The sequence below is a fragment of the Pelodiscus sinensis genome, chromosome 1 (genome assembly GCF_049634645.1).
Source record: "Pelodiscus sinensis isolate JC-2024 chromosome 1, ASM4963464v1, whole genome shotgun sequence".
In the NCBI taxonomy this organism is placed as follows: domain Eukaryota; kingdom Metazoa; phylum Chordata; order Testudines; family Trionychidae; genus Pelodiscus; species Pelodiscus sinensis.
This window is the reverse complement of record NC_134711.1, coordinates 12,856,627-12,871,745: the sequence shown is the minus strand read 5'-3', so window position 1 is coordinate 12,871,745 and position 15,119 is coordinate 12,856,627. Positions and strand designations below refer to the sequence as shown.

Below are 15,119 nucleotides of genomic sequence, written 5' to 3'. Positions count from 1 at the left end.
TCAAACTGGGGTTTGAAATCTAGACTTAAATTTGAACTTTCCCAGAGTTTGAGGTAATGAGTTTTGGTACTATACTTGGCTTATTATAAGGATTTAGGTGAGAGATATAAATTCAAGCATCTGTTATAGTCTAGGACCATCCCTATTAATTGATAAGTGACTATTTTGTTATACAAGAAGTTGGAAAATGTAGTGACTTTTACTGTAATCCAGTTCCTTGTACTATTTGTTCAGGGAGTCAAAACGTGTGTGTGTGTATGTGTGTGTGTATATATATATATATATATATTGCAATTTAATAATTTCATTATTTAAATAAGACAAATGTAGAAGAAACAGCAGGAACAAATAGATGAACTCTATTACTCGCTGATTTGTTTATCCCTTCTCTTTTTGTCTGTTCATTTAAGCAGCAGCTGTTCTGTGTGTTGAGAGAACTGGAATGTCCCAACTAATTATTTAAGTCCACTGACATGAATCTTTTCTTAATTACCAAGTTGTTACTAACAGTTTTAAAGTTCTTTTAGTTTATAAAGCTTTCCAGGAGTATTACTCCAAAAACTTTTCAGTTTAGTAAACACTAGGGCTGTCAATGTATAGTCGCTGAAATGATTAACCAATAAACCTGCATTTATCGGTTAATCCAAATGACTACACATACTCCCTCTTTGTTTTCTCTGTATCAGAAATGGCAAGGGGAGGAAGTGGAAGCCGGTGCCTGTGGGGTGCCGGCTTTTAAGCTGGCTCCCTGTGTGCACCAGATCCTGCAGAGGTAGCAGTGCACGGAGGGAAGGAGCTCCCTGGGAGTGGGGCCAGGAGCGCGCTGGCTGTCAGTCCTGCCCCAGTGGAACATACAATAATCGTGTAACTGCTAAGATTTGATGTGATTACACAATTATTAAATTAAACCATATCTAACAGCCCTAGTAAATAGCTGGCTGGGTATTTCAACTACAGTGTTACCAGCATAGCACTCAGCAGGAAACTGTTTTCCTATCTGAGAAATTCTTTTGGGGCAAAACTAAAATATTTAGAAGTGTGGTGGTGGTTTTGTTTTGTGTGTGAGGGGCCGGGGGAACAAAGAAAAAGAGAGAGAAGCCCCAGAATAGTGGACTGTGGTGAGGGCACTCAGCTGAGGTGTGTTACAGAAGACTCACGCTCAAGTCCTTCATCTGTGTTATGGGAGACCCAGCCTGGGGACTTTAGCCTGGGTCTCCATGCTCCAGGCGAATGATCTGGGTATCAGACTATTAGCTGTTCTTGAGTCTGTTTCTGGATCATTCCATCCTGGACCTGAGAAATCTTTCTTGGCAAAAGGTATAGAAGTTAAGGTACAGAGTTTTATTTTTTTTCCCTCGGTTACCTATTTAAATAGCTACACTCTTACATCTCTAGTTCCAGTCAGTGGCCTCCATGTAAACCAACTGAAAGCAGAATTAGTGTGCACAGGTATTACTGGTAGCAAAACCTGAAGATGAAGTATAACTAAGGAGATAGTCTGACCTTGTAGAATCTTTGTTACTGGGGTGATGGATCAGCAAGAAAAAAAACTCTGTCTGACTCTCAGATCCCAGGCTGAGTTCTGAAAGCTGGGCAAAGAAGAACTATAATTTCTCTTGTAAATTAAGCATGTTAAGTTTCAGTAAACATGGAACTCTACCATTGAATCTTTAGTACTAAATTGTCAAGATTTATTGCATCTATAAACCTAGTGAATAACAGCATTAACAACTTAGTAGCAGTTCTGACCCACAAGTTGATTTATAGAGAAGACCAATACATTTAAAATCTTTATCTAATTGGTTTTCTCCTGTCAGAATGCTTACTTCAGAAGACGGAAACTATCCCTAATTGCTGCCTTTACTGGCAAGGAAATACTGTTCACTGTTGCTGAGGTGTAAATAACACCTACTAAAGCTAACTAACTTGAAGTCTTTAAATCGGTGATGGGCAAGCAGAACTAGTGAGTGTGCCACAAAAGTGGCCTGCCTTCATCTCAGTGGCGAACGTGATCCAGTGGTGGGCAGTCAGTGGCCCGGGTTCCACCTGTAGCCTGCACACCCACTCTCTGTCCTCCACACCTATGTTCCTCTTGCATATTAGGGCCCTGAGCCCCACACTTCCTACTCCTCCCTTGTATCCTCCCAGTACTTTTGGAGCATGAATCAAGTGATTCATGGCACTCCAAAAGTGTGGGGAGGAGTAGTAAGTGTGGGGCTCTGGTGCATGAGTCATGTGGGAGAGGGAAGCAGAAAGGGGTATGAGGGCTGCAGATGGAATCCTCAGGCCACAGGTTGCCCATTGCTGCTTAAACCATGATTTGAGGACTTCAGTAACTCAGCCAGTAATTAGGGCTATCTTAGTGCTGTGGGGGTCTGAGGTTTTATGGCCCGTGATGTGCAAGAGGTCAGACTAAATAATCCCAATGGTCTCTTCTGATCTTAAGGTATACGAGTCTATAATGTGACATGAGAGATCTTGTTTTGTGGCTTTGCGTAAAGTAGCTAAAGAGAGACAACGATAATACAAGTAAAATACTTTTACTTGTGTTACTAATTACACCTGATATTGAAGAGAACGCTTCAAAAGTAAAATTTATTTCCTTCACTGCTGTTTGTTATTTTTGTCCTTGTTGTAATGCATCTTAAAGAAGGTAAACTTGAATTTTACTTCTGTTAATCTGTTCTTAGTCAATATTATTTTCTGGTCCTCATGATGGCACAGGGATGCTATAAGTGGGTTCACAAGATTGCCAGTGTATGTATATATTTAATACAGGATTTTTAAAAGAATTAAATCAGGGAAATCCTGTGGCCTGTGTTATACAGGAACTTGGACTAGATGAGCCGAGTCTGGTCTTATTGACTTGTTCTGTTTGTACTGGTATTAAATAATCTTTTTATAGCAAAACCTAAATTGTGAGGCCTAAAGCAGGTTGGCAATGTTCTTTTAATATATTACTCAACATAATTAAGTGATAACTCTGATAATTTCTCTATTGTCCTTCTGTGCCAGCTCAGGCAGTGGGCAATGAATTATTTCTTTCTAAAGTTGAGGACAAAAAACAGTTCCTGAAGGCGTTCCTAGCCTTTTATAAAGGGCTTGCTATCTGCCAGGCTCCTCCAGTTGTTCTGGTCTGGCTGCTTGGTGGTTTTTTTTAAGTACTATTTATTTTTGTTTTGTCTTTTAAACTAACTCTGATCAGCTGAACCCTGACATGCTTTCGGCATCCCTGGGAATTGTATGACACTTTTAATCAGTATCTTCTAGTTATTACGAGTGCTATGCTCTTGTGGTCAGCTCTCTTCTTTTTCCTTTAGTAATCAAAAAGTAATGATAAGCATAGTATTTTAGCCTGTTTCAGTAAGGTGGCATTGATATTATATTCCAAGTTACTGACTTCTCTGTTTTGAATCCCAGCATCAGGTTCACACCAATTTTTGGTCAAAGGTAACAGCTGATCATTTAAATGCCAATAATACCACCATTCAAGCTACTATGAGATAAATTAGAGAGGACAGCTAGCCAGGAAAATATCTTTCATTTGAAAGTGTGCATTGGGTCTCACTTTACAGTAGCTTTGGCGCTCCTTAAGTATGTCTGCACTGCAGTTAAAACCCATGGCTGGCCTAGGCCAGTTGACTCAGGCTTGTGGAGCATGTACTAAGTAGGGATGTCAACTTGTAGATGACTAAATGATTAAACAATAAGCCTAGGCTTATTGGTTAATCGTGTCAACTACGCATATTCCCTTCCCCTCCCCCCCCCTTTGCTGCTTCTGTATCAGAGGTAGCAAAGCAAGGGAAGGGGAGAGTGGGAGCCAGTGCCTGTGAGGGAGGAGTTGGATTAAAGGCTGTCTCCCCATGAGCATCGAATCCTCCTGCCTCTGAGAGAGAGGCAGCAGTGCGGAGGGTGAGGAGGGCAGACAGGAGCTGATATGTGCAGGGAGCCGGCTTTCAAGAGGCAATGGAGGAAGAGGGCAGGAAGGAGCCAGTGCTGGAGGGAGCCAGCTTAAAAGCTGGTTCCCACCAGCTCCACTGTCCATGGGGAGTGGGGGTTGCTGCAGAGCAGCTCATCTGTAGGGGGAGCTTGTTTATAAACTGTCTTCCTTCATGGACCAGTTCCCACCTGCCATCCCGCGCTGCTGCGTCTGAAACAGAGGCAACAGTACAGGATGGCAGGGGGCTTCCCAGGGGTAGGGTCAGGAGCACACTGGCTGCTGGCCCTGCCTCCGGGGGACTATTGAATAGTCGTCTACGATTTCATGCGTGTACATGCTGGGACCTTGCAAGCTGGGAAGATCCCAGAACTCAGGCTACAGCTTGAGCCCAAAGAGCTGAACTATAATTAAATAGCACCTTAGAACCCCATGAGCCCAGGTCAGCTGGCACATCCCACCACAGGTAACTAATTGCAGTGTAGAAATACATTTAAGCCAGTATGCTGCCAATTACTGTGGCATAACTACAGAACTGGGGTGTGAATAAGCCATCCCCGATGGCTGTAGGTTACACCAATCTAAGCATTGGTGTAAACAGTGCTATATTGCTAGGAAAAATCTCCTGCTGACATGCAGAGATGGATTTATTGTGCTGATGAGAGAACTCTCTCTGTTGAGTGTCTTCACAAGATGTGCTATGGCAGCTGCACCAATGTAGAGCTTCTAGTGTAGACTAGCCTTAGGTGTGAGCTTACGCTTTTGTGCAGTTGGCTCCAAATCAGCTGCACAGGGCCCAAGGAGAATGCTCTTGACATAGGAGACCAGTCCTTGCCTCCCACTTTGTCTACATGAGAGCCTCTGACATATCAGGGGACATGTCAAAGACAGAAAGTGGTATGGCCAGGGCAGTACTGTATGCTAGGTGCTGTAAAACTCTATTAGAGGCTTTGCCAGCTAAGTACAAGCTAAGGCAGTCTATACAAGTGGTAGAAGCCAAATTTAATTCCTAGCAATTTGGGTCAATGGTGGCAGAAACTGCCCTGGTTTCCTTGTACCAAATTTGGCACTAGCCCAGGGATCAATTTGTTCTATTGTGGGCAGATCTGCACTTAAAACTGCATTGGTGTAGCTGCAGTGCTTCAGCAAAGAGGCTGCTAGATGGACAGGGATGCTGCTTTTGTCAGCATAGTTTATCTATGCAAGGGGGGACAGCTGTGTTGATGGAAGAAGCCCTCTTTTGGACACACAGCTGTCTACACTGGAAATTAGGTATATTCCGGGTGTGGATTGTTAGCAACACTCAGCAACGTAGTGATGTCAATGTCTTTTTATACAACAGGTTGAACCCCTCTAATCTGGCACCCTTGGAATGTAACCAGTGCGAAACCAGAGAATTTGCCCAGCAGCAAGGTCAATATTGTCTAGCAGCATTAGCAACACTTGCACTCTTTAGTAGGCTCTTAGAAGACATTTAGGGGTAAATTAGAGCTAAAAAGCACACAGAATACTGAGAGCCCAGACCGGAAGTTGTAAATAAACTTTATGGGACTAAGAGAAACTTAACCCCACCCATGATAAAAGGCTTACTAAAATCATGCCAGATGACTGATGTTGCCAGATGATAGTGCCGGAATACAGGGCATCCCCGCTATAATTCACCCCCGTATGCATCCATTAAAATTGACGCTTGTAGGAACTGATACGTTACAAGTCCTCCCATTCCCCGCTCTTAAGTCGCGCAAAAAAAAACCCCAAAACCAGTTTGCACAAATGGAAGTCAGCCGCGGGAATAAAATTGCCTGCATTAAGTTGTTTTGCACTAAGTCCACATTTTTTTGAATGTTTCTTGAACTTATAGTGAGGATGGCCTGTAGAGAGGTTCAACCTGGTTATATCTGGCCTATGTTTGGATCAGACTTGTGAAAGTGATTGTGCTGAGGGTCTGTGGGATGTTGGAACTGGGATGAGTATCTGCATGTTGGATTTTCTCCACTGTGTACTGCTCACTGTTTCTTCACTATCTTTGTGAAAACAGAATGTTGGGATTTAAGCTATTTTGACTTTGACATTACAAGACCTAGCAAATGGTAAATCACGCACCACACTATTCAAACTGGACATAAACTAGAGTAATCATTTCAAAGAGACAAGGTGGGTGATGTAATATCTTTTATTGAACCAACTTCTTTCGTGAAAGAGACAAGCTTTTGAGCTTATACACAGCTCTTCAGGTCTGGGTGTTGTGCTTAAAAGAAGCACCCGGGATCTTTTTCAGGGGGATAAGGCAACACGCCACATTTATTGAACATACATAGATCAATCAATACTTTATCATATGCATATGATACATTACATTCATGCTCGCGCGCTCTCTCTCTCTCTCTGGCTACATCTAGACTGGCATGATTTTCTGCAAATGCTTTTAACGGAAAAGTTTTTCCGTTAAAAGCATTCGCAGAAAAGAGTGTCTAGATTGGCACGGACGCTTTTCTGCAAAAGTACTTTTTGCGGAAAAGCATCCATGCCAATCTAGACGTGGTTTTGCGCAAGAAAGCCTCGATTGCCATTTTCGCCATCGGGGCTTTTTTGCGCAAAACAATAATACTTTGTCTACACTTGCCCTCTTGCACAAAAGCATTTGCTCGAGGGCTTTTGCCTGAACGGGAGCAGAATAGCTTTTTCGCAAGAACACTGACAATCTTACATGAGATCGTCAGTGTTCTTGCGGAAATTCAAGCAGCCAGTTAGACAGCTGGCAAGTTTTTCCACAAAAACAGGAGGTTAGTGTCTATGAAATAATGTTATTAGGGGTGATAATTGGGGAAGCTATCTTTGTAATGGGAAAGATAATTAGCATCTTTGTTAAGGCCCATTTGTAAAGTGTCAAATTTAAGCATGAATAAGTTCTGAGGCTTCCCTTTGTTGTCTGGTGTTAAAGTCTCTTTGAAGCAGGATGCATGTAGTGAGGTCATTGAGACAATGCCCAGTCTGGTTGAAATGGCAAGAAACTGTTTTTTCTTTGTGAAACTGTCTGTCTGTTTTGTGTATTGATTCTTTGGCGAAGTGTCTGAGAAGTTTGTCCAATATACATAGCAGACCGACATTGTTGGCACATGATGGCATAAATTATATTTCTGGATGAACAGGAATATGTGTTCTTGATCTTGTAACTGATGTGGGTAGGTCCAATGACGGTGTCAGCAGAGTAAATATGTGGACAAAGCTGGCAACGGGGTTTGTCGCAAGGGAAAGTTCTAGGGTTGGTATTAGTGTGGTATGTCCTGTGGTTGTTGGTAAGAATCATCCTGAAGTTAGGTGGTTGTCTATGGGAGACTATATGGGTCTGTCTCCCAGAGCCTCTCTGAGTGTTGTATCCTGTTCCAATATAGGTTGTAGCTTATTGATAATGCGTTGGCCGGGGACTAAAAGTGATGACAAGTGGTGTTCTATTGTTAGTTTTCTTGGATCTGTGTTTAAGTAGATGGTTTCTGGGTATTCGTCTGGCTCTTTCAATTTTTTTTTGTATTTCTCCGGGTGGGTAATTGAGGTTTATAAATGCTTGATAGAGATCCTGAAGTTTCTGGTCTCTGTCAGTGGGATTAGAGCAGATGCGGTTGTATCGAAGGGCTTGGCTATAGACAATGGATCGTATGGTGTGCTCTGGATGAAAGCTGGAGGCATATAGGTAACTGTATGAGTCAGTGGGTTTTCTGTAGAGAGTGGTCTCTAATTTACCATTGGTAATTTGTACTGTGGTGTCCAGAAATGGATCTCTTGTGTAGAATGGTCCAGGCTGAGATTGATGGTGGGGTGTAGGTTATTAGTCTCTGTGGAATGCATCCAGATCATAAAGATGTCATTGATATAGCGTGAGTAGAGAAGGAGTAAGAGGGGACGGGATCTGGGGAAACGTTGTTCTAAGTCAGCCATAAAGATGTTAGTGTACTGTGAGGCCATGAGGGTACCCATGGCTGTGCCGCTGATGTGGAGGTACAAGTAGTCCCCAAATTGGAAATAATTGAGGGTGAGAACAAAGTTACATAGGGCTGCTACCAGATTGGCAGTGGTATCCTCTGAGATAGTGTTTCTAATTGCTTGTAATCCGTCTTCATGGGGTATGTTGGTGTAAAGAGCTTCTACATCCATGGTAGCAAGTATGGTGTTATCAGGGAGGTTATCGATGTTTTGTAATTTTCTCAGGAAGTCAGTAGTATCTCGGAGATAGCTGGGAGTGTTGAATGCGTAGGGTTTGAGAAGAGAGTCTACATAGCTGGATAATCCAGTAGTGAGCATGCTGATACCTGAAATGATGGGATGTCCAGGGTGTCCAGGTTTATGGATTTTGGGAAGCAGAACAATCCTGGTCGGGGTTCAGAAGGTGTTTCTGTGTGGATTTGGTCCCGAGTAGAGGTAGGGAGTTCTTTAAGCAGACAGTGTAGTTTCTTTTGGTATTCTGAAGTGGGATCAGAGGAGAGAGGTCTGTAAAATGTGGTGTTGGAGAGTTGTATCTCTTAATACAAGGATTCTATGAGAAAGCTTAACAAAGATAAATCTAAAAACAAAATATGTATATATAAAATCTCTTAATACAAAGTTATATGAGAATGATATATGGTTATATGGAAATGTTACAGAGATTTATCCACATGGGAAATGTACTCTGTGTAACAGCTAAATACAGGGTAGAACAGGTAAGGAGTTTACTTTGATTTCTTGCAAAACATGTTAAAGTGGGCAGTTAATGTCTCTATACTCATAGGATAAAGGAGGATTAGTGGGTTAGAGGATGTTGTAATGAACCACAAATCCAGTGTCTTTTTTTAAATCCATGATTTTTGGTGTCTGAGTAATTAATTTGTTCCCAAGCCTATTCTTGGAATGTGTGCAGGTTTCCTTTGAGGATAAGTCCTTATTATCCCTAGTAAGATCTATAGATCTGGAAAGGTATGTTGTGTGAGTGTGGGGAGTATTGATCATCATAGCAATGGAGATATGTCTGGAGGTTTTGTATCTGTTCTGTCAGAAGGTGGTGCTGCTTTGAGTTGGTGTGTCCTGGTCTGTGGGAGGGCTTACTTGTGGTGATGAACATGGCATGGTTGGGTGTTTATTTGAAGGCCAGAAGAGAGGAATTGAAAAACATTTTTTTGAGGGCATGGGCCCCATCAAGTGTGGGTTCTAGCTGTTTAAAGATACCTTAAATAGGTTCCAGTGTGTAGTGGTAGGTGATGACAAGAGGCATGCAGTTGCAGAGGTGGGTTTTTTGGGAGGCTGGGGGGGAAGTTTGTCTTGTATTGAACCAGCTTCTCTCAAGGTATTTGGGTGGCCCATTTCATCAGATAATTGACTTCTCTGGTGGAGTGTCTTTGGTAAAGTAGTTTTATGTGTGTAAAGTTATGTATCCTGGACCTACTTATCAGAGCATATTCTGTGGTGTCTGCATCCCTGGTTGTAGATAACAGATTTCTTGGTGTGTTTTGGGTCGTTTCTGGGTCTATGAAAATATTTGTGATAAATGGAGTTCTTGTATGTAATTGTTTGTAGGGTTCCATTGTTGAAGCTGATTGTGGTGTCTGGGGAGCTAATGCTGGTGTCTGTATTTTGAAGAGAGTTTGGGTGTGTCTACACTACTGAGGTTTTTTTGAAAAAACTTCACCTGCATCTAGACTGCTGTCGCATTCTTTCGAAATTAAATCAAAAGAACACTGCGGGTTTTTTTTCAAAATCAGTAAACCTATTTTTGCCAGGAAGAATGCCTTTTTTTAAAGAGCTCCTTTGAAAAAAGGCGTTCTTGAACGCAAACAGCGCTTTTTTCAAAAGAGAATGTCCAGATTGCCTGGGTGCTCTCTTTCGAAAAAGCAGATAACTTTTTAAAAACTCTTGTGCTGAAAAAGCTTCTTTCGAAAGAGGCTTGTAGTTTCTGTAGTCTGTCAAGGGGCTTAAAGTATCTCAAGTATCTCATTGGTTTTGAGGTGCCTCTGTCCCGTAATTCTTCAAGGGGGCCCATGGAAAGTTTGGCTTATTCAGGAGCCATCTTAGTGCCTGTGGCATGGACAAAGGGTGTGTGTTTTGAATGTAAAATTTTTATTAGAATGAGGATGAGAATTTGGGTGTATATGTGACCATTGTCGTCTTGATATTAAGAATAAGAAAGCCAGCATCAAACTGATTATGTCTGTTATTTTGGTTGTTACTTCTGGTTTGAATAGTCTGGACATGATTTACCTCTTGTCTTGTCTTGTAATGCCAAAGCCATAAGTTGGTTTAACTCCACCCTTTGGTCTTTACAAGTGCTATTCTGCATTGTATGATGCTTCTGTTACCTTTGATTCCTTGGAAATTAAAGGAAAAGAGATACAAAAATGCAGCTATATGTAATAGCACAGCCTTTAATCTTTGTGGTGATTCTTTGCCATAAACTGGAATTCCCAGACACTGTTGTTTTCTCCAGGATGCAAGTTTAATACATTAACAAATATCTTTGACATTGGTCATCTATTAATTTAGAGTAGATGAGAACAGTCAAACTTAATAAAAGAAAAAATCCTTCACAGAATATTTGTAGGCAGTGCTTTTTTGTTTTGTTTTGTTTTTTTGTTGCTTAACAAGTTTTCCCTGGCCCCCCCCTTTTTTTTCTTTCTTTTCTTTTTTTTCTTTTTCCCCTTCCCCAGTACCAGCATTTTTTGGTTTACAAAAAAAGTACTGCTTGTACGTATGGGGAGTAGGGATGTTAAATTGCATGTAATCAACTAATTGACTAGTTGATAAGCAGGGGAGCCACAGCAGGGTTAGCTCCCAGTCCCAGAAGCTAACTCCACTATGGCTGCCAGGTTCTTAATACATTCAAAATGCTGGTGCGCAGCGGGGGGAACCTGGCACGAGCCAAGAATCAGCTGTCCCGGTTCGTGCTGGGTCCCCCTTCTGCACCTCTGCTTTTAAAATGTATTAAGAGCCAGAAGGCTCTACATTTAAAAAGCAGAGGGGCAGCGTCTGGGACTGGGTACGAGCAGGGAATTAGCTGATTCCTGACTCATGCCCGGTCCCCGCTACCCCCCTGCCTCCTGTATGGAGATGGTGCTGGGAGGAACCAGCTCCTGTTTCACACCCCTCTTCCCGCCCCCCCCCCCGCCCAATAGAGGCAGCAAGGGGGCAGGAAAGTGACTAGTCGAGTCACTACTTGACTATCCAATAAGCTTCTGCTTATCAGATAGTTGATTAGTCACTTACATTCCTAATGAGGAGGAGATTTTGTATTGGTATGTATTTGTCTGATTTTATGACACAGCTTGCATGCATATTCTGTGGCTTTAGCCAAATACTGAAATGTGATTAGTATTGGATATGGATTAAACATTGCACAAGGCTTGATATTTTTTTCCTTAATTGATGACAAGAAAGTGCTCCAGTAAACCAGCCCTGGCTTTAAGATCTGAAATTATATAAATCAACATTGCTGGAAGCAAATAGTACATTATTGAAATCTGATATTTTTGTTTTTATAGGAACTAGCAGGCTGTGTCCCATGCTCACTATGCTTTCCTACCCCCTTCTCTCTGGCCACTTTCACAGCATGAGTGCGTGATAAGATCATGAGTGTCATTCTGTAGCCCAGAAGGAAATTTTTTTTTAATGTTTAGAGAGAGATGTAGTAGTTACTTCTAAGGATGTTAAATTGTGTTTAATCAGCTAATCAAATACTCAATGAAATTTCCATCAACTACTCTATTAGTTCATAAGGGGGGAAACTGCAGAGCTGCCAGACTCTTAATACATTTAAAAAGCAGAAGTGTAGTGGGGGGGGACCAGGCATGAGCTGGGAATCAGCTGATTCCTGGCTCGTGCCCAGTCTCCCTGCTACGCCTCTGCCTTCCCTGCTCCCCTGCAGAAAGGGTGCTGGGGGAAACCGGCTCCCCACCACACGGGCTCCTGCTTCCCCCTCTCCACCCCTGCCTCTCTCTGATAGATATACCAGCTATCTCACCTTAATATGCCAGTCTTGCTTTTTTCCACTTGAATTCAATATGCTTTTAACAGCTGCTATCTGAATCTAAAAAATAATCTTGCCTTACAGACTGTATAAAAGATTAATCACAAACTGGAGTTGACTAGAAACTGACTTGAAACAGAAGTGAAAAGGAATAATGTCCTTTGAGTACCTGAAGTCCTGGCCCTATTGAAGTCCACAGGAGTATTTTTGTTGACATCAGTAGACTACAGCAGGGCCCCAACTTTGCCCCAAATGTCCCAAATACATCTGGTGATTTACTCTTAGTAGTCGTTCTGTGGTCTCTTATCTTGGGGCAATATTTGTTGAGGGCATGTCTATGCTACCAAATTTAACCATCTCAATGGGGTATCCTGTCACCACAGAAATTAAGTAGGTTATGTGTGTCCACATCACGATTATTGTCTTGATAAAGTATATCCTCACTATCAGCACTTGCGTTGATGTACTGAACAGTGCATCATAGGTAGCCACCCACAGTGCAACTAGCTTCAGGGGTTTTGCTTCAGGAAGGGCTTGCAGTGCCTCATGGGACCAAATCATTATCACAGAGTGTAATGGGAACATGACTTTGGCCTCCTATGATACAGTTTTCTTCCTCCCTCTCTCTGTACCTTGATACCCATGGCAAACAACCCATACCTTCTCATGCTTTTTTTCCCAAAGACTGTTTTAGCTGTGCTTACACCATAGCCCAAGAAGTGTGGACCTTGTTCAACTGTGCATTTGTGTTGGGAGCATTAACCTTGTGCCTTGTCCTGCAGTATTTTTCAGAGCCAAGACACAGGTTGCCATGCGAAATGTGGTGTCATGCAAACAAGCACTGCTGCAAGCCATAGCATGAAAACAATTCCCAGTTGCTGCTGATAGTGACGCATCCGCTCATGGAGCATCATTTCAGTTCACGGGAAACAAGCCCTGACTAGAGGGGTCACATCATTTAACTATGGCTGCAGAACTTCTGAATGTGGAAAGCCACTTCATAGAAACTTTATGCAGAGCTTGTCACAGCCTTGAAGTGCAGCAACACTAAATGAGACCTGCTTTGACAGTAGAGAAATGAGTGGCAATCGCTCTGTGGAAGCTTGCAATGTGAACTTGTACTGGTCAATAGGGAATCCATTTGGAATTGATAAATCCATCTTGGGTGCTGTTGTGATCCAAGTTTGCAGGGTCATTAATTGACTTCTAGTAAGAAGGGTAGTGATTATGAGCAATGTGCAGGACATAGTGGATGCTGTGATTTGATAGATGGCATGTATTTGCCTATCTTGGCACCAGACTACCTCAGCAAAAAGTGCATAAACCATAAGGGATACTTCTCAATGGTGTTGAAAGCACTAGTCCTAGTGGAATGGGGTGGCATTTCTCAGACATCAACGTGGAATGGTCAAAGTGTATGATGAACAGGTCTGTTTAGAAAGCTGCCATCAGGGACTTTCTTTGCAGATTGTAAAATGATCATTGACAACATAAGAAATGCCAATAGAGATCCTGAAAGACCCAGCCTACCCTTTGCTCCCATGGCTCACGAGGCCATACACGAGCCACCTGAACATTAGGAGCAGTTCAGCAGTAGGCTGAACAAGTACAGAATGGCCGCAGAATGTGCATTTGGACGTTTAAAGGGTTGCTGGTGCAGTTGAGAGATGTTAAATTGTGTTTTAATCAGCTATTCGAGTAGTCAGTGGAATTTCCATTGACTACTCGATTAGTCGATAAGGCAGGAAACTGCAGAGCCACAGTGGGGTTAGCTCCTGGCCATGGGAGCTAAGCTAGCTGTGCCTCTGCCTTTTAAATATATTAAGAGCTGCAAAAGCAGAGTGCACCATCTGGAACCAGGCATGAGCCAGGACAGCTGATTCCCAATCTCTAGTTGCGCCTCTGCCCCCCTTCACCCCCGTAGAGACAGTGCTGGGGGTAACCAGCTTTTAAGCTAGCTCCCCCCAGCACTGCCTCCTGCTCTCCCCTTGCTGCCTCTCTTTGATAGAGGCAGAAGTTGTAGGGGAAGCGACTAGTTAAGTAGTGACTCTACTACCCGAAAAGCATATGCTTATTGGGTTGTCGTCTACTCTACTAGTCGCTTATATCCCTAGTACAGTTTGCTTACTAAGTGAAGGTAATATCCCCATTGTTATTGCTGCTGCTGGCCAGCCCACTAAAAAATTTATTCACAGAGCCACTGGAGGAGGAAGGAAGGAAGGGTTGCATGTGGCCTATAGCATTAACCAATAAGCATCTGCTTATCGATTACTCATTTAACTGGATACAGTATTACATCCCTAGTTAGCAGTAACCTGGAGCAGAGATGGGCCACCATAAACAGTGCTTGAGTGGACCTCCTTCAGCTCAGTGGGCCACAGCAGCCTGTGGCCCCCTGGGGTTCCACCTGTGTCCCCACAGTCCCCCTGTCTGTCCCCCATCCTCCATGCACACTGGAGCACCAGCACCTTACACTTCCTGCTGTTTCCCCTTGCTCCCAGCACTTTGTTGTGCCTGTTGAGTCAGACTGCAAAGCAATCTTTATCCTGCTTTAATACTAGTCCAACATTTTACTTAAGATATTTCAGATGAAAAATCTTGCATTACAGAATATTTAAGGGGGAAAAAGCTTCACAGTTCTTTCATTCTCCCTAACTGGATTATTCTTAATGGCATTACAGTTAAAACTGCTTTGGTTGTAGAAATTTTAAGTTTATTAAATTTGTATTCAATTGAATTTTGATGATAGTGTTAGATAGCAATGAAAGACAACAGTCACAACTAGTGTGTCTGTATAATTGTGTCCAAGAGATAAGACTGACGTTGTTGTTCAGTGGACAGACACCTTTGTTGATGGTTTAGTTTAGGTGAAATAATTCTTTTAAGTGGACAATGTCTGATTGTATTTTTTTAACTATGCTCTTTATAGGCGTATTCTACACTCGAAAGGAGAGTTGAGTGAAGATCGACACAAGCAATATGAAGAATTTGCAATGTCCTATCAGAAGCTGTTGGCAAATTCTCAGTCTTTGGCTGATCTGTTGGATGAAAATATGCCTGATCTTCCCCAAGATAAACCAACACCTGAGGGTAGGACATCTTGTAGGGTTGATAGGTTATGAAATATTGAAAGCTTTCATTTACGGGGGGAAACAGAAACAAAATCCTCCCATTGATTTGTGTTTTCAGTGCAAG

At 42.4% G+C, this 15,119-nt stretch overlaps 1 protein-coding gene across 5 annotated transcripts in view; it reads left to right on the top strand.

Annotated features, from left to right (window-relative positions):
- The window catches only part of UPF2 (UPF2 regulator of nonsense mediated mRNA decay), a 138,470-nt gene that overhangs the window by 11,144 nt on the left and 112,207 nt on the right, over window positions 1–15,119 (top strand). For all 5 annotated transcript variants that reach the window (XM_075926009.1, XM_075926008.1, XM_075926010.1 and 2 more), the window contains exon 4: window positions 14,854–15,014. In XM_075926009.1, coding sequence (XP_075782124.1) covers window positions 14,854–15,014 — 161 coding nt within the window. The remainder of the gene's footprint in view (window positions 1–14,853; window positions 15,015–15,119) is intronic.